The 26,029-nt window shown below is 46.5% G+C and overlaps 1 protein-coding gene across 6 annotated transcripts in view; it reads right to left on the reverse strand.

Annotated features, from left to right (window-relative positions):
- Positions 1-26,029, reverse strand: part of SGSM1 (small G protein signaling modulator 1) — an 80,439-nt gene that overhangs the window by 36,758 nt on the left and 17,652 nt on the right. For 5 of the 6 annotated variants that reach the window (XR_008993543.1, XR_008993544.1, XM_057491202.1 and 2 more), the window contains 7 exons: positions 16,656-16,731; positions 12,681-12,843; positions 10,355-10,507; positions 6,956-7,023; positions 6,526-6,671; positions 6,270-6,401; positions 3,422-3,546 (listed from right to left, as the gene is read on the reverse strand). Coding sequence is in view for 4 of the 6 variants with exons in the window: in XM_057491202.1 (XP_057347185.1) it covers positions 3,422-3,546; positions 6,270-6,401; positions 6,526-6,671; positions 6,956-7,023; positions 10,355-10,507; positions 12,681-12,843; positions 16,656-16,731 (863 nt within the window). In the remaining 2 variants the exon portion in view is untranslated. Of the gene's footprint in view, positions 1-3,421; positions 3,547-6,269; positions 6,402-6,525; positions 6,672-6,955; positions 7,024-10,354; positions 10,508-12,680; positions 12,844-16,655; positions 16,732-21,701; positions 22,015-26,029 lie in introns of those variants that run through there. The other variant, XM_057491201.1, reaches the window with a different exon arrangement.

Raw genomic sequence — 26,029 nt, forward strand, 5'->3', positions numbered from 1 at the left:
CCCACTTCCTCCCTTCCCCTCCCGCTCCCAGGGGCAGCCCGGCTCTGGGACCTGAAGGCTCCGCCTGCCTCCTCGCGTCCACCCTCCAGGGGTGCCTCCCCCATTAGATCTCTCTTGCACATCTAGGCCAGTCTCGGTGTCTGCTGCTTGGAGGATCCACACTAACCCAGGCTTCAAGGCCAGAAGGGTTCAAATCCCTCTTCTGCCACCTACACTGTGTCAGTCCCTGCCTGTCTCTGGGCCTCAGTTTCCCCAGCTGTGAAACGAGGAAGCTGGACCAGATGCTCGCTAAGGGACCTTCCTGCCTCAGTCTCGCCAGGGTGCATGGAGCGAATGTCCTTGGAGGACGGTCAAGTACACAAGCATGTTCCGAGTTGCGGCCTCTGCTGCTCCCCTCACACGCCAAGTCTCGGCCAGGAGGTCCTTCCCTGGGCTCGCACATCATTCCCATCACACGGAGCTGCGACTGCCTGCTTTCTCCTCTGTGTCCCCAGGGGGTGATGAACTCCTGGAGATGTTTTTTGTTCACTTCTGCAAGATGCTCAAGAATATGCAGAATGAACGGCAAACGCCGGGCAACGCAGTAAACTGGGCAACTCTCCAACTGCCCCTGGACACTGGGCAGAGGCACCGTGGCCATCGTCCTTCTGGGCCCGTAAAAACTAACACCGGCAGAGCCTGTGGCTGAGCGGTCTTTCCAGGGCCAGACGCCCTGCTCAGGACTCACACGCATTTTCCCCATGACTCTTCCCCACACGCCTCTTTGGGGGTTCTGTGACCCCATCTCCATTTCACAGCTGAACAAACTGAGGCTCAGGGAAGTGAAGTCGAATGTCCAAGGTCACTCAACTGGGAAGGAGAAAGAGCTGCTTTTGTTTTCATCTTACACGTCTGGCAGCTTCCTAGAATGGAATTGCTGGGTTGGACGGTAAGGGTTTGTTATAAGAAACTTCCAAACTGGTTCATAACGTGGCTGTGCCATCAGCAGTGCATGAGGGGTCCAGCTGCTCCACGCGGCAAGCCCGGGATCTGAGCCAAGTCCAGCCTGACCGCAGAGCCCAAACAGCCACCCTGGTGATACTCCCTCTCCAGAGTTAGGATCTACGGCCCTGGTGGTACAAGGAGGAGGGCATGCTGGGAAAAACGAGGTCCAGAACCTCCTCAGACAAGAACCACACCCCTTATCTTCACTGTCCTTTGGTCCCCAGAGAGATGCTGCACCCCTTTCCCACATGCTAACCCCCATATTTCTGACCCCTGGTTGTTGCCCTTCCACTGAGCCCCGGGTTCCAGGTGAGGGTAACAAGGCTGCAAGGGGCTTCAGAGCCCAGGGCTGGGCACGTCCCCAGCCCCATCGGCAGTGTCCGGAAATTCAGATTCAGCTGGAAGTAAATATTGAAGTGCTGTGATGTCCCTTTTCACAAATAGTCCGAACAGTACGGAAGTGCCTGAGCTACAGTTCTCAAAAAGTAGCCCAAGGGGAGCCTGGCCTTGGCACAAGTGTGGTGGTGGACTGACTGGGGTGGCCTCTGAAGCTGTTGGTCACCTCTGTTCCCCTTAGCAGAAAAGATGACGCCCAAGCACAGAGTCCCTAGTGATTTGGGCTGGAGGTGGGGTGCTTGGCAATCGTTTTGCCCAATGCATCTCCCAAAACATTAGCACCAGAAGTTCCCCGCACACACAACCCTGGGCTTAAGTCCAACCAACAAATAGGTCCTCAGGCTTTGGTGCTTAGAGGAAGGCTCATCAGTATTTAGGGAGCCCCCACAAACCCTTTGGGAGCCCTTGAGTTCTGAGGAGATCGTCTTGTCTATCCCCCTCATTTGACAGAAGGGGAAATTGAGGCCCGGAGAGGGAGAGTGGCGTACCCCACCCAGGTCCCCCAGTGAGTGAGTGAGGTCTGAGCAAGGACCTGGCCCCCCACACCCATTTATCCGTCTGCTCCTTTCATGTCTCTTCCAGTGAATGTGAATACAGTGTAAGCTCTAAGAAGGTAAAGACTGTCTCTCCTTTTACGCATCTGCTATTGCTCTTGTAACTAGCACAGCACCTAGCACACAGTAGCTACTCGGTTAATAAATGAATGAATCCAGGTCCCCTGATTACCCTGCTTTGTTTCACAAAGACTGTCTGAGCTCCTACTATGTGCTACAATCTGGGGCAGGTGCTGAAGAGTAGACATGGGCAAGACAGTCTCCTCGCCTATATGGAACTGAGGCGTGGAGAGCAAGGCACTCGGTACACAAGTAAGTACAGGTTTATCGTGAGACTAGTTTCATAAACGCTCCAAAGGAGACTCAGGGCTCTGTCTGACCCAGACTCAGCTAGGAGGCCAGGGGAGGCCCAACGCCAAGGTTTAGGATGAATAAGCTGAGATAAGCTTCCTGGCGAAGAGCATCTCCTGGGCACCTCACTGCTCCTCCATGAGGGTTTCTTGATCAGAAACTCTGGAGTCTGGCTGGGGCCGAATTGTGCCCCAGCTGCATCTCACACTGACCCCGTCTGAGGACAGACAACAAGCTCTGCACAGAAAATGACCAGCTTAGAGAGTGGCAGTACCCACACGACGGCCCAGTGTTATCCACACTGAAGTGCACCATTAAACAGAACACAAAACGGTGCTCTGGTCATGCTCCTTGGAAAGGGCCCTTATTTTATGTACATACATGTACGTGCACACATCTATATTCACAGATGAAATCCTATCATGTCCCCATGCTGCTGCAGAATAATTATCTAGGAAGAAAGGGTAGGTGGATGGCTGTTAGGGATGGGAGACGGGTACCAAAGTACTGTATGTTTTTATGTTACAAGTTCTACACAATCAAAACTTTTTAAGAAATCAAGAAAATGTAGAAAAATTGGTTTAGCTGTGGACTGAGAGCAGCAAAACCATTGCTTCTGCCCCCCACGAGCTCCCACTCCTCCAGCTGAAATGACCAAGCTGGCCACACCTCCGCACGGTGGCTTCCCTTTGCTCTTCCTGAGGCCTTCTCTGATTGTGCTAGAACACAGCGAGTGCAGCAGGGAATCCCCGACCCCTGTGTTTCTCTGGAGCATGCCTCCAAAGCCTTTGCTGGTTCTTACAAATCCCAGGATATCACAGGACACAAGCCCTGAACAAGACGCCCACCAACCAGTCCCTCCTGCCTCTTTTTACTAAATGACAGGAAAGGTGGCAGCAGATGGGAGAATATTTGCCATTTGCAGGCTTTCAAGATCTTGGTTAAGACTTCTTTCTCTGGGTGGTGTTTTGACCAGGGCTATGCCTAATTCGCATACCTCAAGATTCTTCTGGTTAGTTCCCGGAGGCTCCTGGGGCACTGAGTTACTCATGAGGACACAGACGCAGGGAGGCTGGGCCAAGTGGGTGGTACACACTTCCTTGTGCCAAGGGGAGAGGAGGGACATGGTGACCTACCTCTTCTCATAGTCCAGGTCCCCCACAGACCCATTCATCAGCTGGTTGGGCGTCCACTTCAAGGTCATGACGTCAGCCGTCTGGTGCAGGGACAGGTATCCTGGCACAGCCTCCATGTCATCCCTCTGCAGAGAGAGGAGGACCCAGGCCTGGTCATAGTGCTGGAGTCACCACAGGCATGGACCCTCATCCAGCTGACTCGTGGACGCATACCTGGAGCCAAAAGGCTGGGGCTTTCCTTCCAAGACCATGTGCATTTGGACAACCCAAGGCCTTCCAGGGGTTCAGAGCCCAGGGCTGGGCAAGTCCCCAGCCCCATCGGCAGTGACCGATGGGGCTAAGCAAAGCCATTTGCAGCCAACCACCCAGGTTGGGTTCTATAGGTCCAGCTATGAATACTGCCCACCCCCAACGCTTTCACACCCGCACCTCCAGACGCCCTGCTGCACGATCAGAGTTGGACGGTTCTTTACAATCTTTTTCTTAACAGAAAGCATTTAACTGGCATCATTTTGGCTTGTCGTAAGGGAGAAAGAAATGGCAGCTGAGCTCATCCAAACACATTACCCAGTAGCCCCCTCCCCAAATGCCTGTGCCTCATCCCCCACACAACAGCCTGACCCTCTGACTTCCCAACGTGCCTGCAGAGCTTCTCACCAGTTTTATCCCAAGTGGGGCAGGCCGGAGGGGGTTGTGTCCAAGCCTCACACACAGAGGAGGCAGCCCCTCCACCAAATTCACCTCAACATGTGGACACAGACAACTAACACTGAGCTGCTCGTGTGTACCAGGCGTGGCTTAGCATCACACCCATGCCCTAGTTGAGCCACATTTGCCTGCAGCCCAATGAGGCAGGTACAGTATCTCAGCCATACATGATGTGTAAACAGATATGTGGCAGCATCTCAGCAATTCCAAGAGGCACATTTGCTTTCCACATTTTAATGTACCTGAAACAGAGATGCATCTTATGCTCAGTGGGATCTCACAATTGTGACATATGTCATTGCCTGAGCTCATGCAAACTCTGTCAGAGCTGTTCAGGTGGTTGTTACTTTAAGTTTTGTACATGGTTGTTATATCACATGTGGAGGACAGGTGCCATTTTAAATGTCTTCAAAAAATGAGACTGTGCTTCAGCTTTGAATCGAAAAATTGTTGTGTAGGGAGCGAGGCTGGGAATAGAGCAATGGAGAGTACAGTGATGTCTGACCCATCAGTCACCACTGCAGGGGGGCCACTACTCCAGATTTTCCTGCAAAGCAACAATGAAGAACACATGCTTGGAGGAAATGCTGCACCTCCTATGTTCGTGATCAGAGGTCAGCAAACTTCTTCTGTGAAGGGTCAGACAGGGAGCACTTTTGGTTTCGCGCACCACACAGGCTCACTGGCTGCCACTCAGCTATGCCATCACATCACGGAAGCAGCCATACATGATGCGTGAACAAACAGGCAGGGGTGTGTTCCAATAAAACTACTTAGAAAAACAGGTAGAGGGCCACATTTGGCTCACAGGCTGTAATTTCTTGACCCTTTCTTCTGATGGAATGGAAAATGATATTTGGTGGAAAAATAAGGAGAGCAATGACTCTCAGTCAAAAAGTGATACAGAAAATCGGACCCTGACATGTGACGTTTTAGGACTATCTTCACTAATGTATTTCAATTATACATTCCTTTGTGTGTGCATATAAGAGTAATGTATAATTTAAAAATACATATCCAAATGGTCTCAAAAAGCCCCTTCAAAAAGTGTGAAATAAAATTTCCAGGTATTGAGAAAACATTGCATATAATGTTTAATTTCCTGATGCTATGTTTAAAAATGGAGCATCTTAATTTACAGCATCTCAGGTCTAAGGACACAGTCTGGTGCCCACTGTGATGTGGGTCCTAAGGCTCAGCGGGGAAAAGCGACTTGCTCAGGGTCACCCAGCGGTCACAGCTCTGACTGCAGAGCTGGGGTGGCCGACAGTCCGCCCTCTGCTTCCTCCTAGCTGAGTCCAAACCCCAAACTGATCCAAATGGTCTCAGGGAGGAGACAGCAAAGGAGGTATCACATGAGGAGAGGGGTTTCATGTGCCCCACTCACCACCCACGTCCGGGGCCTGGCTCAGTGCTGGGGCATAGAGGGTGACTGGTAAATGGCACAGACTCTGGCCACCCCGGATTCAAATCATAACTCTGCCCCTTACTGCCCCTGTATGAGCCTCAGTGTTACCATCTATATTACTATTTGCCACAAATGTTTATTGTGAGGTTTAAAAGAGTTAACACAGTTAGAAGCACTTAGCATGGTGCTGGATGCATAGGAAGCACTCCATAAATATCAGCTGTGGAGATGTTTATCTTAATACTGTAAGCATCTAGCATCTAGTGGGTTCAGAACAAATGTTTGCTAGATGAGTAAGTGATAGCAAGAAAGAATGAATGGACAGAAGGCTGGGTGGACAGGTAAAGATGGGACTGGAAAATAAATGGACAAATGGATAGATGGATGGATGTAAAGAAGGACAGATGGGTGGATGGATATAAATAGGATGGATGGATATAAATACAGGCAGATGGATAAAGGAATGATGGGTGGATGCATAAATAGAGGGGTGGTTGGGTGTAGAGACTGGAAGAGAATTGCTGGTTGATTGGCTGAAAATGTGGATGGATGGATGGGTAGAAGGAAATACTGTAATATGGTAGATGGAGAGATGGAGATGTCAGTAGATGAATGAAAAAAAATGGGTGAGTGGTGGATGGATGGATGGACAACCTGGAGCCAGAGGGAATCCCTCCTCCATAACCTGGAGCCAGACCCCCAGGAGAAGGTGGGCCCAGGAAGAACTCTCACCGGCTGGACCAGCACGTTGTTCTTGCCATAGAGCAGGGTGGCCCTGGAGTTCTGGTGCAGGGACTCGACATAGTCACGGGCAGAGAGGGACGGCCGTTCATCCATGCTGCCACTCGAATGCCTCTTCTGGATCTGGCCGTGTGAAGGGAGGTGGAGGGTGAGGCCCGGAGTGACCTTCAAGGCCCCCACCCTTCCTCACCTCCACACTAAGTCTGGAACTTAGCCCCCCCGAGAACCCGCCGTTCACCCCACTCACACAGAGGGCCGGACGCTTGGTGGGCGAGTCCTGTCGCAGGTGTGAGCTGTGAATGCGGTGCCTCTGGACAAGCTCGTCGGCTGAGGGGTCGGTCCAGAAGTGATCCGCAGTCTTCATCTTGGTGTACTCCAGGGCGCAGGGCCCCACTGCGGAGCACACGGGGGCTGGGAATCCAGGGCCACAGCAATTCCACCTCCCGTCTACCTCCAGACGGGGCACCTATTTCACTAACCCTGCCCCCCCGCCAGCTAAGGTGCTCCAGGATCCTACTAAGGAGAGACGAGCATAGATCCTGGGAGCAAGAGACAGGGAACCGGTGAGGTGTGATGCAGGAGGCTAGAGGGAGTTGAGAATGGCCCTTAGGAGGTGCCCCCACCCCCAGAGCCAAGAACAGAGATCCAGGTGAAGCTCAGAGCACCAAACCATTTACCCAGCAAAGACGCAAGGATGGGGCCATCCACAGGGTCCATCAGGAGCGCTTCCTTCTCATAGTATTTACTGGCAAGAGAGGAAAGGACATGTAGGTTTGGATCACGACCCACAGAGGGTGCATAATAGACAACGGCGTGGTGGTTAAGAACAGAGAAGGCTCAATCCCCTGCCTGCCTCCCAGTTAACTCTGGGAGCCTCAACTGCCCCATCTGTAAATAGGGATAACAAACATTTATCCCATAGGCCTATGGGAAGGATTGGGAGGGAGAGCAGATGTAAGGTGCATAGCACAGCGCTTGGCACATACTTGCTTCATACAGGCCTATGATCAAGCCTTAGTGAGGGTACCAGAAATAACAATCTGCTTCTATGGCACCTTCCATTTCAGACAGGAAGTCACTTAGAGGCTCAGATTGATCCAGGGGTTCTTGTTTGTGGAGTCAAATGAACTTTGCAAACACTCAAGGTGGGAGAGCAAGGCAGAGGCTTTTATGTAGCAATAAAGTGAGAGGACAGAGCTCCTGGTGCCTGGAGGGGAGGAGAGCCCAGAGTGGAGTGTTGTCTAGGGGATTTACGCCTGGTTGAGAGACAAAGGGCTAGGGATGCAGACCTGCAAAGTGGAACCAAAAGGTTTATCTTTGAAGAGACATTCAGTTTCTTATTAGTCCTCCGGTTATTTACAAGAAATTTACTGCTCTGATTTCCTCCCAGGATAGCAGCTTCCTGGTCTGGGAGCATATCAGTCAAGACTGCCTGCCTTGCTCCCAAGGTGGGCTGAGTTATTGTCCGCTTGTTAAAGAGTATGTTAAGAAATTTACTTTTTAACTAATTGGGTTTTTTATTTTTATTTATTTTTATTTTGGTATCATTAACCTACAATTACATGAGGATCATTATGTTTACTAGACTCCAACCATCACCAAGTTCCCCCCACATAACCAATTGGGTTTTAAAATGCAATCTTATCCTTAAGATGGAATCCTTCCTGTTTTTACTACCATGTTTATGACTGAGCTTGCTTGCTAAATCAATTGCCCTGATTGCTACTCACTTGATCAGGGATGGAGGAGGAAAAGCAACACCTGGGTGGAGTAAAAAAAAAAAAAAGCTGGGCCCCTCAGCCGCCAAAGCAAATCCCACAGAGGCATGATTGAATTGAAACAATGAAGACATGGGCTATGCATAAGTATTCTCTTACCTGGGGGATATTCAAACATTCCAGGCCAAGTTACTCCTGGCTTTTTAGTTTTAACTAATTCCACTGAAGAATGCCTATATTCCTAGTTTGATATTTTTACCCTAGAGAACTAATGTGACTCTGACTTTGCTTAATGTTTAACAGAGTTTTGGTAGGAGTTTCTTTGCACATTGTTACATTGTTGACTGGGATTAACCTGCTTTCCCCCCCTCCCGCCGCCCCCAGAGGCCCTCACCCTACTCTAAGCCCACAGTCCCTGTCTCAAGATGATGTCTGCTCTTCTAAAGTTACTGAGCCACCAAAACGCTAATTTTTAGCTGTGGAGTCTCCCCAAAGGCTGCATTAACAGGCCTTCCTGCCCAGATACCTAATGTGGATGACACTGGCCTGACATGCTCAGAAATGCCCCCAGCTTCTGACTCTTCACACATGTGATCCCATGAATACAATGCTTGTGCTGGGTGATTTTGGTTTTGGTTTGTTTGAGTTGTGTAGTTTCTAATTCTTTGAAAACTTGTACAGTCTAGATACTAACGGAATTTTGGAGTTGGAAATTACTTAGTTCTGATGCTAAGGGATCTCAGGCCCAGAGAGGGTCAGAGACTGCTGCAGACCACACAGCAGGTGAATGCAAGCTATACCCAGCCAGCTTGGCTCTTCCCATCCTACAACAGGGAGTGAAGAACACAGGATCTAGAGTCAGAGGACTGAGTGGGAGCCCAGTTCTACAACCTCTTCCCTCGCTGTGTGTTGCTGGGTGATTACCCTCTCTGAGCTTTGGTGTCCTCAGTTGTAAAATGAGGAGAATGTGAGAACTCACCTGACCAGATTGTTGGGAGAATTAAATGCTGACCTGTGTGTATAGCAATAGCACAGACTCTGACACAAGGCAATTCTTACGAGTAGTGGCCACATCATTGCCATTTTACCCCAAGGCCATCTTCTATCAACCAGAATATTGGCTGAAGCAGAACTGACATGACCTAGACGTGCTTAACATCAAGTCTCCACATTCTGCGGTCAGATGTGAAGATACTACTTCAAGGCACTTTCCACTCTGCCATTCAGCATCCGTTCCTAACATCAGCAGCAACATGATCACAAACTTAAGAAAGGCTGCCTTTAAAAATAGCAGGCAGGGTTGGGAGCGAGATGTGACTCTAAAGGGTAGTGCCAGGGAGTTTTTTCAGAGTGATGGGTTCCTTTGGAACAGTTCTTAATCCTGAATGTGGTATTAGTCCTATGAAATAATACATGTATTAAAATTTTCATAGAACCATATAGAAAAAAATTATATATATAAATTGGTGAAATCCAAATAAAGCCTGTCATTTACTTAACTATATTATATCAATGGTGAACCTCCGATTTCTCTGTTCTGTACTTTCATACATATTTTCCCAGCAAATGGGCAAAGAATAAAAGATAACAATAAAACCCACTGTGTGTGAAGATGTGGTTAAATAGGTACTTTCATATACCAAAAGATGGGGAGATTCTGATATTTCTCTCTCTCTCAGGCTGGAAAGGAGGGCTAGCCATGAGGAGTCTCAGATAGTGGATTTGTCAGTGGCTCCCCACTGCTCTTGGCATAATATGCAAGTTCTTTAACCTGACAGGTAAGACCAATGTATCCCCAACATCTAAGTTACTGCCTATCACATAGTAGATGCTCATTAAGCATTTATTGGATTAATTTATACATGCATGGATGAATGGTTTCCAAGAAGACTCATACTGTAAAACCTTTACACCAGGTTAATCTGAGCTAGGGAAGAAAATGTAAAAATCACTATTCATTTCCATACTGCTGTTCTCACTAATGCCCCGTCTTGACTCTTCTCCAAAGTGGCAGCAATCCCTATCCCATTTACCAAAAGATACAGAGGCATAGAGAAACTGATTCCTTTAGGGCCATAGTTGGTGAATAGAACTTGAGCTTAATTCACAGGAGAAGGAAGGTCCCTAAGGTTACAAGATCCTGATATCCCAACGCAAATATGAAGACCCTGTGTTGCTATTACACATCCAAACCTTCCCAAGAATCTAAGCTAAGCTAGGTCAGAGTCAAACATCCAGAAGACCTGTATTTAATCACTTCAAAATCAAGTGGCTTTGTGTGAGAGGGTGTAATTCCCGTGAGGGTCAGCAGGTGGAGGTAGGGCACGCCCAGATAGGTATCTGGCCTGTCCCACTCACCTGCTGTTCTCCACAAGGTAATGCACAATTTTGTCCAGGACCTTCTCAAACAGGGCAGTACGGATCCAAAGGTGCTTGATGGCAAGTGGGGACAGAATGGGCAGCTTCGGCAGCTTCCGCACGTTCTCCTGGAGGCCCTGGATCTGGTTTCGCCTTCAAGGCCAGTCAAGGAGGAGAATAGATACTCAATATAGAGGAGATCCAACAGGACCACTATGCAAATAGGAAAATGTTCAATTTCTCTAGAAAACGAAGGAATGGCAACGGAGACAACAGTGAGAGCCCATATTGCTCTGGGTAAAGAGTTGAAAAAATAGTAATACCCAGTGGATGTGAAGATGTGGCTAAAGACACTTCCATACACTGTTGACGGGCAACCCAGATTCTCATACTGATATTGCTCTCCATATTTCTCTCTCTCTCTCTCTGCTGGAAAGGAGTGCTGGCCAAGAAGAGTCTTGGATTATCTCCTTCAGGGGCTCCCCACTGCCCTCGAGGAGCAAGCTTTTCCACATGACAAGCAGAGTGCGCCATGACCTTGCCGCGGTTCTCCTCTGCGGCCGTGCCTTCCTTCCTCTCCTCCCCGGACCCCCCCCGATGCAGCCAGAGACATCTGCAGGTCCCCGAGGCTGCCAGGCGCCCACCTGAGCACTTGCCAGGAGCTGCTTCTTCCCTGTTTCCCTCCCCAGCCCACTCCCAGGCTGGCCCCTCCTCACTCTTCAGGTCTGTGAGGGTGTCCCTCCCTTCAGGAAGCCCTCCTGGGCCACTCAGAGCTGGGGAGGGGCCCTCCCCTGTGCTCCCTCAGCCTCCTCTGTAACTTCCTCATCACTTTTCTGTCTTCCCCTCCCCAATGTGACCTTGAGGGCATGGACTAAGCAATTCACTACCTTTTTAAATAAAATACTTCAGAATCTATCATGTGGCAAGCATTGGCCTTTTTCATGTCTGTATCTCCAGGGCCGAACACAGTGTCTGGCATATAGGAGGGGCTCATAAGTAGTTCCTGAATGACTGATTGCATGAATGAATGAGTGGCTCTCTTTTACAACTTGGCATGGGCACCTCTAGCTCGTGCATTAGGAACTCCCAATATTATGGAAGGGCCATGGAATTCTAGCCCTTTAAGAAGCTATCAGCAAACACCTGGGAATTTAGCAGAAGGATTGGAAGGTACCGGAAGACCAAGTGGCTGAGGGGTCAGATTCCAAATGGGAGTTGCCAATGCCAAACCCAGAGGCCAGCCCATCATGCAGTTCTGGCCAGCAGCCCTAGGCCAGCAAGGCCTGCAGGGCAAGGAAAGGGCCATTTCTCATCCTGTGAACTGGAGTGATCTCCCATGGCAGAGACGGAAACACATGGCATGCATGCCTGTCTCTCCATTCTCCTGCCCATAACAGACATGGCTAATCAATCCATGCACTCTTTCCCATGGATCCCAACCATTTGAAGCTCAATCAGCTCTAGAATCTTTCACGACACAATCCCCCGGGCAGCCACCAGAATCAACTGGAATTGGAACCTATCTGCCATCCCTTACCAAGCTCCAGGTCTGGGATTTGATCACATAGTTGGGACTCTAGGGGTGGTTCTGGTGGAAACACTCCTGTACACACACACTCAAGCCAGGAGCTGCCTCCCGATACATAAAATCAGCCACAAAGAAAAGTGAGTGAAGCTACGTCTCCCCTTCAGTAGTTGCCTCAATGTGAGCTACTCCTCCATGCAATCGGAAACCATATTGATTTCATTAAACTTTGATTTTTCCTGCACTTAGAACAGGGCTTGACTCCCAGTAGGCACTTAATCATTCAACAGTTGTTTCTTGGCCATTTACCATGTGCTGGGCACTGTCCCAGATGCAGGGGACATAATGGGGAGTAACAAAGACGTAGCAGCCTGTCCTCATAGCATTTAGAGTCATCAGGGAGACAGATAACAATCAAATAAACAGTAAACAAAGATATGCATAATTACATAAACAAACACTAAACAAAAATATGAATTACAGATGGTGCTAACAACTGGGAAGAAAATAAACAGAGCAATATGGAAGAGAAATGGGGTGAGGGTTAGAATTTACCCTTAGCTAGGGGAAGGCCTGAATGATACCAAGGAACCAGCCATGGAAGATGAAGGGTGTGAACCTGGTGGTGGGTACAGCATGTGCAAAGGCCCTGGGGTAGGAAAGAGTCCGGCAGTTTTGAGGAGCAGAAAGGATGGGGGGGGTGCACATGAGGAGGCACAGGCTTCTGCAAGCTCAGGGAAGGCATGGGCTGTCCTCTGCGGTAGGGAGTGCCCCCGCCCACACCCTGAACTCCACACTCACATGCTCTCGATCAGCTGCTCCAGGTCCTGGACTTTGCGGCTCAACTCCTCAGCGGGCAGGAAGCTCTTGCCCACTTTCATGAAGAGAGCTGCGACCTTGTTGCTGCGCAGGAAACCCGCCGCCCGCCGCCGCAGCCCATGCAGGACACAGGCCTCCACAGCCGCTGCACAGACACAGTGGTCAGCAGGCTCTGCTCTGCCTGTGCTCCCAGCACCCAGCCCAGCTCCAAGTCACACAGGGCTGCCTTGGGGATCTGGGGGCCCCACAATCACAAAACTGGTGACAGCATCCTAGGGAAGAGCATGTACGCCTCTCTACCTTCCACCCCCTCAAAAGGCAGCAAGAGAGCTTAGTGGTTAACCCAGCTCACCGCCCGAGGTCACAACATCTCTGTGCACATCCTCTGCCAGCCGCTAACCAGCTGTGCAACTGTGGGCAACTTCTACCCCTCCCTGTGCCTCAGTTTCCTAATTGTAAAATAGGGGTGGTAAGAACATTAATCTCACAAGGTTTCTGTTAGGATGAGGTAGGAAAAAAGCATGGATAGCACTTTGCACAGAGCCTGCCACACAGTGAGTGCTTTGCCAACGTTAGCTATTCCTCCTGTCCACCAGGGAGAGGCGACTGGATCCCAGCCCTGTTGAGCTTTGCCCGGGTTAAGGAACCACGTCGTTGTCATTACTATTGTAATTCCAGTGCCAGCTAGCACTATGGGTCTCATTCAATCTCTGCCACAGCCAGGGAAGAAAGGAAAGCCAGACCCCTTTTTCAGATGTGGAAACTGAGGCTCTAAGAGGTAAACTGAATTGCCCAGGGCTGCCTGGCAAGTAAGTGGTGAAGCCGGGCTCCAAATCCAGGTCTCTGAGCCCAAGGTGTGCTAACAACACTGTGCTTCCACAAAGGACATTTGAAGAGAGAACTCAGTAATAATCTTCCCATTTCTGTGTTTTCCCTGGAGGCCCTGCCTAGCCATCCTCCAATCGGGATGCCAAGGTTGTAGCCTAGGCTCTACGACTAACTTGCTGTGTGACCACAGGCAAAACACTTTCCCTCTCTGGCCCTCAGTGTTCCCCTCTGGGAAGACTCCATGCAGGCCACTCCAACAGCCCCTATGTTACTTCTGGTACTCTGGGCAGCCCTCTGTTAAGAATCTTACCTGTATCTTATCTGCCTTACACACCAGACTGGGAGCTCACTCTGGTATGTAAAAGGAGCATAAGCAATGTTTATGGGAGAAGTGAGTACAGCTGACCCTTGAAGAATGTGGGCGTTAGGAGCACTGCCTCTGCCCCCTGTAGTCAAGAATCCATGCATAACTTATGACTCCCCAGAAACCTTTACTACTAATAGCCTCCTGTTGACTGGAAGCCTTACTTGTAACGTTAACAACTGACGAACACATATTTTGTATATGTATTATATAATGTATTCTTACGATAAAGTAAGCCACAGAGAAGAAAATGTTTTTTCAACTTGCTGCAAATCTCCAAAAATGTTTCCAATATATTTATTGAGAAAACATCCAGGTATATGTATGTGGACCCATGCAGTTCAAATCCATGTTGTTCAAGAGTTAAGTGTATATAACAAGAGCTATTCCTCATTGGGAACCTGCTGGGTGTCAGACTAGTGTTAAGGTTTACCTTACCTAAAAACCTAGGACAAAACCCCAGAGTTGAGTATATCAGTTATCGTCATTCCATAAAAGAGCACGGCAGCACTTCAAGGGTTAAGAGCCTGGCCAAGGTTACGAAATGTGTAAAGTGGAATATCGAGAGGTTCTGGGGTACTGCTTTTGTTAGCAACTACTTGGCTTTGAATGAATGCTCACATACCGCCTAACCTGCCCGTGGATTTAAATTATTCTGGGTGCAGATCTCTCAAAGATCCTCGTTCTTGCTTACACATACAGTACTTTTCATCTGTTCATACTGTCGTAAGTTAATTATCTCTCCAGGCTTTGTAGACATTGCCCAGTTCTTTCTGACAATGGCTAAGAAGGAACAAGGGATTAAAGAAACCTCAGGGAGAGCCTTCAGGCCTTACTTAGTGCCATCAACTTTCTCTTGCCGAAAGACTGATTGGAGTTAGAGAATTATTATTATTTTTATCACTTCCTAGTCCTCTAAATCTTTAATTGGGAGGTATGTTAGCAAGTCCTGGAGGAGACATGCATATCATTTTATTTGCAAATAAAAATGTCCAGTAGAAAAAAATTGGGCATATATTCTCATACTCACATTGAAGTGTCTACATATGTGTGTGCAAATGTATATATATAGGCAGACCTTGGAGATACTGCAAGTTCAGTTCCAGACCACCACAGTAAAGTGAATATTGCAATAAGGCGAGTCCAGTGAAGGTTTTGTTGTCCCAGGGCATGTAAAAGTTATGCTTGGGTTATATTGCAGTCTTTTAAGTGTACAATAACATTATATCTTAAAAAGCAGTGTACACACCTTAATTTAAAAATACTTTGTTGCTAAAAAATGCTAACTATCATCTGAGCTTTCAGTGAGTCAAGTCTTAATCACTGATCACAGATCATCATAACAAGTATAACAATGAAAAGGTCTGACATATTGTGAGAATTACTGAAATGTGACAGACACACAAAGTGAGCAGATGCTGTAGGAACAATGGTGCTGACAGACTTGCTCAAACAGCATCGCCACAAAACAATTTTTTAGAAACACAGTATCTGTGAAGTGCAATAAAGCATGTCTCAATAAAATGAGGTCTGCCTGTGTGTGTATATGTGCATACGTATTTACTTAAATATACATATTTATAAACACATAAAATATTTTAAATCTTTTAAATGTTTAAGTATATATAAAAAGTTCTTAAAAATACATGTATCATATATCTCACTTCAAAAAAATAAAATCTTGCCAAGGTTACTCAATTAAAAAGTGGCAGAGCTGGGATTTGACCCCAGTCTGCCTGGCTACAAAGACGCTGAACTGATGTCAGGGGGCTCCCAGGTCACAACGTGTGCTCAGCATGTTGCAGGACCATGGATGGTGCCCCCAGCCATCTGGACGGAAGCTCACTGCCCTGCCAGGTCTCCTCGCTCCGGCCTCTCTGTGGGGTCAAGACACGAGGGGGGAATTACAGCATGGCCTCCATGATCAGACACTCCAATCATGAAATAAAGTGTTTCAAGGAGAAAGAAACTTAGATGTACACACCAACTATGAGCTGGATCCTGACTTCCGGGACACACAAAACACATGTCTCTAGCCCTTGTCAAAGTACAGTATGAACCGGGCAGCATGGTCATTTCTGGAACCTCGTGAGCATAGCTAGTTCAAGGAGAGAAGTCTGAGTCACACTTGGAGCCCAGGCCTGCCTCCTTTGCTGAGCGAGCTGGACATGATTCCTCGGGATGTGTCAGTGGCTCTTAATTCCATACATTTTTTAAAGGCCCTATCCATCCTCTTCCTTTACCTGGGCAGCCATAGGTAGAGTAAAGAGAGAACATGGAGCCCATTTCTTGGATGCAAGACCACTTGCCTCTTGGATGTGGTCAGTGTGAACTGACGCCACGGGAAGGGAAGGCAGTCCCTCCAGTGTTAAGCATGGTTTCCTCTTCATGGGGGCAGATGTCGTTCCTAATTACTTCTCGCGACTTTTCTATATTTCCAAATTCCCTAAGGGAGTCCCTTTGGAATCTGAAAATAAATTTGGAGTTACGAAGCAAAAAACTGACATAAGCACCCTTGTTCAAAAATGCCACTTCCCACAAGTAGTGACTCTATAGCATCTTACTACGCTGGTGGACAGTGACTGCAGTGGGGTGGGGAGGAGGACTTGACAATATGGGTGAATGTTGAAACCACAATGCTGCTCAAGTGAAACCTTCATACATTGTGTATCAATGACACCTTAATTAAATAAAAAGATGCCACTTCCCCAAGGCAGCCCACAGAGAGAGGAGCCACTTTTCACAGCCACGGGCCACAGACTCACCACAGAAGGAGATGATGTGGCTGCTGTCTTCGTGGACAAACTTCCGCGTGACAGCCTCCTCCATGATCTGCTTCACCTGGAAGGCAAAGACAGCTGGAGAGGGACACGGAAACACGACCAGGGTGCAGACGTGCCAAAGACCGGCGTCCCCCTTCACAGCCTTCTCGGGCTGTTGGCAAGATTTGGGTACCTGCTCTCCTTCCACACCCTCCTCGCAGCGTCTTCAGGAAGCCCGAGGCCTGTGACGGTACCACGCTTCACATTTTAAAGGATTCACTTTTCAGGCTTTTTGCATGGCAGGTGTCTTCTCAGGTGTCACACGAAATGTCAGCTCCTGCCCTGACACATTACCTAAGGCAGCCCTCTCCCTCTGCTCCCTCCACCCCCTATTATAGTTCCTTGAGTGTATTTACATTAGTCCCACCCCATCTGTTTATCTGCTCCTGTCTGTTTCCGTCTTCTAGAACATAAGTTCTCAGGGGGCAGGACCTCGTTTTCCTTGTCCACTGCTTTATCCATGGGAACTAGAATAGTGCCTGGTGCACAGTAGGGGCTCAATTAATATTTTCTGAATGAATGAATGCATGAAACAGACTTTTAAAAGAATCAGGAGGATGTAGAGAGATAAGTCAGCACTGGAATCTGGTGGATCCGAGTTCACATCTCTGCTCAGGCACCTACCAGTTGGGCTTGTGATCTTATGTTGGCAAACAGAGGCTCAGTGAGTGAAGCAACTTGCCCCAGGAAGTAGAGCTGGCCCAGAGCAGACAAAGTCCCAGCCTGAGTGTGGGTCCCCAGGCTGTGTGTGCACTTCTGCTTTCTTGAGCACCTCTGATGTGCCAGGCACAGGAACACAACGCTGAAAGGGCAGCTGTGCCTCTGCTCATGGCTGAACCTCTGGGGCCCTGAACACCCTGCTGCTTTGCTAGGTTCTGGGCCCCACTCCGCCCAGAGTCACTGTACAGCTTTTCACAAAGAGTTTCTCCTCTCTAGGGCCTCAGTTTCTCCACCTTGAAGTTGCGGAGGTCAGAAGAGATCAACTCAGAGGCAGGTCCCAGGTCTACAACACCGGGTCTGCGATGGGACGATGGGGCACAGTCCTGAGCCCACCCCTCAGTGGGCCTCTGCTCCCTTCCTGGGCGCTGTGCGGCCCCTGCGGACTCAGCCAGGCCAGCATATCAATGCCCCCACCTGAGGACGGTCTCAGGCTCTTGATGTCCCTCTCCCCCTTCCTTCTGCTTGCCTCCTGGAGAGGAAGACTCAACTCAGAGCATCCCTGGCCACATTCTCTGGAAAACCACATGGCACTGCCCATGCCGGAGCTGGCACATCACCCATGCCCCACACACCCAAGTCAGCACCCTTCCTGTGAACAGCGGCTGACCTCTGAGCTCAGCAATCTCCAACCTGGACTTTGACAGCATTTCTAAGTCTGAAAACTACCTAGTCAAGTCCATGGAATTGGCCCCATTTATGGAATTGGAAACTGAGGCTCAGGAAGGCAACCTGGCCCACCCAAGGCCATACCGCTGGGAAGAAGCACAGCTGGACTTTCAGCTATTACAGTGTAACTCCGGGGAGAGGAAATCCTGGGGCAAAATACCTCTAAAACCAAAATCAGTCAAACGGAGAAGTAAAGTTTAAAACCCATTTATTGCTTACAAACTGCAGCCTGGGGCTGTCTCTTTCCTGCTCTGGCAGAAGCAAGGGAGACCTCCCTCCAACCTTCAAATAAGCCTTTGCCGCCCAGGTAATTACCCCTTGATATGGAGATGAACTACTCTTCTCCACCCCTGAGGAACCCATGTTGATATGGAGATGCACTAAAGCCAGGCAAGAGATTCTGGAATATTATAATTTTACCCACATATGGTTTTTTCCAGCCTGGCTCCAGCTGCCATACGGTGGCCCTTCTAGCTACTAGCTGTGTTTTCTCAGGCAAGTTACAGAACCTCTCTGAACTTTAGCTCTCTCATTGAATAAAGGGTGTATAGGAATAGCACCTGCCTCAAGGTGAACCAAACAAGTTAATGCACACGATGTACTGAGCACAGAGTCTGGCACACAGTGTGCCTGCAATAAGTGTTAGCTGCATGCATTCATCAATCTGCCTAAAACCTCAGTATTCTGGTCCTGGCTGAACCATCACCTGCTCTGGAGGTTAAATTCCCTTGCTTGGGTTTACATAGCAGCAGCTTTTATAACGCCCATCAGATTTATACTGAATTCATCACACACATTGTCCTCCCTGCTGAGCTGTGGACCTCATTAGGGTAATAAGCACTGTATCTCCTTGCTTTGCAGCTATGGTTCGGGCACATCATAGGTGCTCAATAACGTTCTGCTTGAGGAATGAATGGCTTGAAGGATCATAATCAACTTCTGCTTTGGCAGAATATTCTAGCTGAAAAAATGTTTTGCCACCATTATTATGGGTAAACAGAGCAGCTTGTGAAGGGAGCAGAGGCACAGAGGTGGTATAACCTGCCCAGGGTCACACAGCTGGTAAGCAGCAGAGTCAAAGCTTAGACTCAGGTCTGTCAAACTCCAGGGGCTGAGCTCCTCTGTGACATACCATTAAGCCCACGTGGTCTCAGAGTATTTGTCCATCCCTCCCCCTTCCTAGGTACCTGCCTCCCTTCCCTTTGCTCCCCTGAGGCAGGACACAGTGATGCTACTTTATAATCCAGTGTCAGAACCTGACAGGAGGAGGCTGGCAAGCACCCAGACCTGAATGTCGTTGGGGGAAAAGAGGGGCAGAGGGGCATGAGTTCAGGCTAAGTAGTGGGTGATAGTGAACTATCGGGGAGGCAGTGGGTGAGGGGGGGCATGGGTTTCCAGACACCCTGGTCAGGAGTGTTTTCAGAGCAGCACAGTGGTTAACTAAGAGCTAAGAATTTGGGGCCAGACAGGCCTTGGTTCAAGTCCTAGCTCAGCCACTTATAAGCTGTAGGACCTTGGAAAAATTCCTTTACCTAGTAAATACCAACTTGCAAAGACTGAGCCAAGTACACTGGGTCTGCCATCAAAATATACTAAGTCCATTTCTCATCCCCTTCACCAATACTGCTGGGCAGGAAAAAAGATATGAATGGGTTAGAAAGAGAATAAGGCCAGGAAAGCCCACTAAAAGACACTCAAAAAGTTAACCAGTTAAAAAAAAAAAACCAGGAAAGACTCACAGAGTTAATGAATTAATCAGCTAAAGCTCAAAAAGCCAGGAGTACCTAGGCCTGGAATGTCTGAATATTCCCCAGATAAAGGAGGGTACCTAAGCATAGTCCATGTCTTTATTGTGTCACTTAGATTATGCCATTTTAAGATTTACTTTAGCCTCCTGAAAACCCCAGCTTATTCTTTAACTTAACCTATATGCTGTTTTTTTCTCCTCCAGCCACTAATCAAGTAATTTACAACCTGGGCAATATATGGCAAGCAAGCCCAGCCATAAACAACAGTAAAAGCAAAAAAGATTCCATCTTAAAGATAAGATTGCCTTTTAAAACTCAGGAATTTAAGAAGTAAGATTCTTTTTTTATTTATTTTATTTTTTATTACATTACTTTCAGGTGTACAACACAGTGATTCAACATTTATATACCTGATAATTCTAGGTACCAGCTATCACCCTACCAAGTTGTTACAATATTTTGACTATATTCCTTATGCTATACATTACATCCCGGTTACTTATTTATTTTACAATTGAAAGTGTGTTTATATATATATATATATATATTTTTGTGTGTGTGTGTGTGTGTGTGTGTGTGTGTGTGAGGGCATCTCTCATATTTATTGATCAAATAGTTGTTAACAACAATAAAATTCTGTATAGGGGGGTCAATACTCAATGTACAATCATTAATCCACCCCAAGCCTAATTTTCGTCAGTCTCCAATCTTCTGATGCGTAACGAACAAGTTCTTACATGGAGAACAAATTCTTACATAGTGAATAAGTTACATGGTGAACAGTGCAAGGGCAGTCATCACAGAAACTTTCGGTTTTGCTCATGCATTATGAACTATAAACAGTCAGTTCAAATATGAATATTCATTTGATTTTTAAACTTGATTTATATGTGGATACCACATTTCTCTCTTTATTATTATTATTTTTAATAAAATGCTGAAGTGGTAGGTAGATACGTGATAAAGGTAGAAAACCGAGTTTAGTGTTGTAAGAGAGCAAATGTAGATGATCAGGTGTGTGCCTGTAGACTATGTGTTAATCCAAGCTAGACCAGGGCAATAAACATCCATGTATGCAGAAGATTTCTCTCAGAACAGGGGGGGTGAGGTTCTAAGCCTCACCTCTGCTGCTCCCCATTTTCTCACCAGATGGCCCCCTGTGACTGTGCCTGTCTTAGGTTGTTCCTCCCTTGAGGAATCTTACCCGTCTCTGGCTAACCAGTCATCTTCCAGGGCCATACAGGGAAATGTAAAGTTGGTAAGTGAGAGAGAAGCCTTATTGTTTGAAAAGGTTAGCTTTTTAAAGAAGTAAGATTCTTAACATACTCTTTAGCTTATAGACAATAACTCAGCCCACCTCAGGGGCAGGGCAGGCAGTCTTGTTTGAAAGCTCCCAGACCAAGACTTCCTTATTTCAGGGAGAAATCAGAGCAGTAAATTTCTTGTGTTAAGTTCATTTTAACATTCTGGGACCACTTAACAAGTCTGCAACCCCGGCCCTTTGTCACATACCTGAAAAATCCTTAAAAAGAGGGAACCCTCAACCTTACAGGGTGTTCCTCTCTCTGAGGTCATCTGCACTAAGTGCATACCTTTAACTTTTTACCAATCTTTTAGGAGCGCCTCTTCTCTGAAGCAGCCCACATACACCCCTTATCCGGGTGAGCTCCTTTTTGCTTTAAATAAACTTCTCACTGTTCAACCTCAACGTTTTGTCTCTGCACTTTTCCAGTGTAAGTGTCCTTGTTACTTTGCTTTTTCATTCTAATCCTGCAGATTTCAGCTCAAACCTTCACTCTCCCCGTCCCAACTAGGGAGGCGCTACTGAGAGCTCAGATCTGGGCTTGCAAATTACCTTCTCCTAGGTGACTGGGAACTGCAGCTTACAGTCATGCTCTTTAGTAGCCTGCCTCAAAGTCTTCTTTCTTTACCAATAGGAAGTTTGCAGAACATAATCTCACTCCATCCAGTGCTCTGCAGCTCCCAAAATTCTGGGGTGGTAGGGACTCAGTTCTCACACCATGCAGATCCAAGCAGACACTGGATGCCAGGTAACACTGCCTTGAGGAGTTAGCAGGGGTGGTACCCTATGCTGAGCAGCTGTTCATGACCTTCCTTTACTATTCTATGCTGTCATTCCCTAACACTCTCACTTTAATGCGTTCCTTTCTCACCTTGTACTCTTCCCTGCATCTCCAAACCGACATCCCCTCCAACAGTACCTCTCTGGTCCAAGTGACCCTGGTCTGAGCCACATCTGTTTTGGATTGACACTGTAACCTCTCACTTGTCTCCCTGCATTTGCCTCCTAGAGGCTCATCTTCACGTGGCCAGAAGGATCTGGTTAAAGGCTAAGTCAAAAGAAAAACCAGACAGAAGATCAACAAGGAAACAGAGGACTACAGCATTATAGACCACCTGGGCCCAAGAGACTGCATAGAATCCTCCACCCAACACCAGGGGAATACGCATTATTCTCAAGTGCACACAGAACATTCTTCAGGATAGAGCATATGTTAGGAAACAAAACAAGTCTTAATAACATTTTAAAAGACCAAATTCATACAAAGTTTCTTTTCTGATCACAATGGAGTAAAACTAGAAACCAACAGCATAGTGGAAATTAACACACTCGCTGAACAACCTATGGGTCAAAGAAGAAATAACAAGAAAAATTAGCAAATATCTTGAGGAAAATGAAAACACAACATAGTAAAAACAATGGGATGTAACAAAAGCAGTGCTAAGAGGGAAACATGCAGCTGGAAATGCTTATGTTAAAAGAAGAAAGACCTCAAATCAACAAGCTGACTTTATAACCTTAAGCAACTTTTTAAACTAAAAACAAACCAAAGCTAGCAGAAAGAAGGAAACATCAGAGCAGAGATGAACAAATACAATAGAAAAAAATCAACAAAACCAAGAGTTGTTCTCCAAAAAAGATAAGAAAAATTGACAAACTTTTAACTAGACTGACTAAGAATTAAAGACTCATATAACTAAAATCAGAGCTGCAGGAGACAATCCAACATATGCTATAGAAATAAAAAGGCTCTTAGGAGAATACTATAAACAGCTGCATGCAATAAATTGGATATCCTGAATGAAATAAATTCCTAAAACATGCAGTCTACCAAAATCTGAACAGACGTATAGGTAGCAAGGGGACTGAATCAGTAATCTAAAATGTCCCCAAAAAGAAAAGCTCAAGACCAGACAGATGGCTTCATTGGAGAACTCTGTCAAACACCTAAGAACTAACCAACCCTTCTCAAACTCTTAAAAAAAAATTGAACAGAAGGGAATACTTTCAAACTCATTTTATGAGGCCAACATCACCTTGAAACCAAAGCCAGACAAAACACTACACAAAAACTATACAGATGCAAACATCTCAACAAAACACCAGCAAGCAGAATTCAGCAGCATAGCAAAAGGACTGTAACCATGACCAAGTGGGATTTATTGCTAACATGCAAGGATGGCTCAACAGACAAAAATGAACCCATGTAATATACCACATAAACATAATGAAGAAAGTAACACCACATAATCATTTTAGTTGAGGCAGAAAAATAATGACAAAATTCAACATCTTTTCATCATAAAAACACTCACCAAATTAAGAACAGAAGGGAATTACCTCCATAATAAAGACCATTATATTAAAAACCCTGTTACCATCTTATTCAACCGTGAAAGACTGAAAGCTTTTCTTCTCAGATCAGGAACAAAGCAAAGATGCCCACTCTTTTATTTAACATAGCACTTGAACTTCTAGTTAGATAAAGGATTAGATAAATTAGGCAAGAAAAGGAAATAAAAAGAAAAACAAATCAGAAAGGAAAAAGTAAAAGTATCTCTGTTCACAGATGACATGATCTTATCTATAGAAAACCCTAAGGGTTCCATAAACAAAACTTAGCACTAATAAACAAACTCAGCAAAATTGCAAAACACAAAATCAACACAGAAAAATCAGTTGCATTTATAAACACTAAAAATGAATAATCCAAAAAGGAAATTTAAAAAAATTTCATTTGCAATAGCATCAAAAAGAATACAACACTTCAGAATAAACTTGACCAAGGAGGTGAAAGACTTGTATATTGAAAACACTTAGTCATAAACATAACCAATGAAGTGAAAGACTTGTATACTGAAAACTCAATACATTGCTGAGAGAAATTTAAAACAACAGAAATAAATGGAAAGGCATCCCATGTTGTTCACAGATTGGAAGACTTAATATAGTTAACATGTTAACAAAACCCAAAACAATCTATAGATTTAATGTAATTCCTATCAAAATCCCAACAGCGGTTTTGTTTTGCTTTGTTTGCAGAAACAAGATCTACCCTAAAATTCATATGGAATCTCAGGGACCCAAAATAGGCAAAACAATCTTGAAAAAGAAGAACAAAGTCATCCTTCCTGACTTCAAAACTTATTACAAAAAAGTAAGAAAAATAGTGTGGTACTGGCATAAAGGCAGACATGTAACAAATGGAATAGAACAGAAAGCCCAGAAAGAAACCCTCACATATACTGTCAAATGATTTCAACAAGGATGCCAAGATCATTCAGTGGGGACAGGACTTGTATATTGAAAACACTTAGGCATAAACATAACCAACGAAGTGAAAAACTTGCATAGTGAAAACTCAATACATTGCTGAGAGAAATTTAAAACAACAGAAATAAATGGAAAGGCATCCCTTCACAAATGGTGCTGGGAAAACGACATTCACACGCAAATGAATGAAGTTGGACCTGCACTTTACACCATACACAGAAATCACCTCTCCCCATTTACAGAGGAGGAAACTGAGGCTCAGGGGGACAACCCTTGCAATAGACTGAATATTTACGTTCCCCAACAAATTCAGATGTTGAAATCCTAACATTCAATGTCAGCGTATGAGGAGGTGGAGCCTTTGGGAGAAAATTAGGTCATGAGGGTGAAGCCATCATCAATGGGATTAGTGTCCTTACTAAGGGGACCAGAGAGTCCCCTTCTGCCACACAGGACACAGGGAGAGGACGGCCATCTATGAACCAGGAAGTAGGTTCCTAGCAGACACTCAACCTGCCAACATCTTGATCTTGGACCTCCCAGCCTCCAGAACTGTGAGAAATAAATGTTTGTTTAAGCCACTCAGTCTACGATAGTTTTGTTACAGCCCCCCCAAAGGACTAAGACATTTCTCCAAGTCAGAACAGAGGAAGTTCCCGGGGCAGGCCTGGCACGCAGGACTTCAGACCCCAAAGTACAAGGGTAGGGGTCTGCAAAATTTTTCTGTAAAGGTCTAGAGAGTATTGTTGGCTTTACTGGCCATTTAGTCTCTGTCTCAACTCTTCCACTCCACCCTTGTAATGCACCAGAGCAGCCATGTGCAATATCTAAGGGTGTGGGTATTACAATAAAGCTTTATTTACAAAAACAAGTGGAGGGTCAGATTTGGCCCTTGGGCAGTAGTTCACTTACTGAGAAATAATAGAAAACACATACATTGGTTTCTGAACTGGGTTCCTTGACAGAGCTCCTAATTTCCTTGTAAGTTCCTGGGTGATAGGAGTATCTTTTGTTCTAATGAAGAAAATCATGGTGGGCTCCTAGATAGCATTTTAAGGATAGGGGCTGGTCTCCAGAAACACCAAGCCATGACTAGAAGCTAGGAACAGTCAGACTGACCCCCTCCCATGACTTCAAGGAAGAGGAGAGGAGCTGGAGATTGAACTGATGATACAGCACGCCTACATGATGAGGCCTCCATAAAAACCCCAAAAGGATGGAGTTTGGAGAGTTCCATGTTGCTGACCATGGAGGTGCTGGGAGGGGTCACACCTGGTGAGGGCGCGGGAGCACCACGCCCCTTGTCCTACCCATCTCTTCCATCTGCATGTTCACCCGTATGCTTTACCATATCCTTTTATAATGAACTGATAAACCTAAGTGTCTCCCTGATTTCTGTGAGCCATTCTAGCATATTATCGAACCCAAGAAGGGGGTGGCAGGAAACCTATATATAACCTGTCATCAGAAGTGTAGGTGACAACCTAAGATTGCAATTGGCATCTGAAGTGGAGGGCAGTCTTGTGGGACTAGGCCCTTAACCTGTGGGATCTGAAGCTACCTCCAGGTAGACAGTGTCAGAACTGAGTTAAATTGTAGGATACCCA

This window comes from Manis pentadactyla, chromosome 14 (assembly GCF_030020395.1).
Source record: "Manis pentadactyla isolate mManPen7 chromosome 14, mManPen7.hap1, whole genome shotgun sequence".
Taxonomy (NCBI): Eukaryota; Metazoa; Chordata; class Mammalia; order Pholidota; family Manidae; genus Manis; species Manis pentadactyla.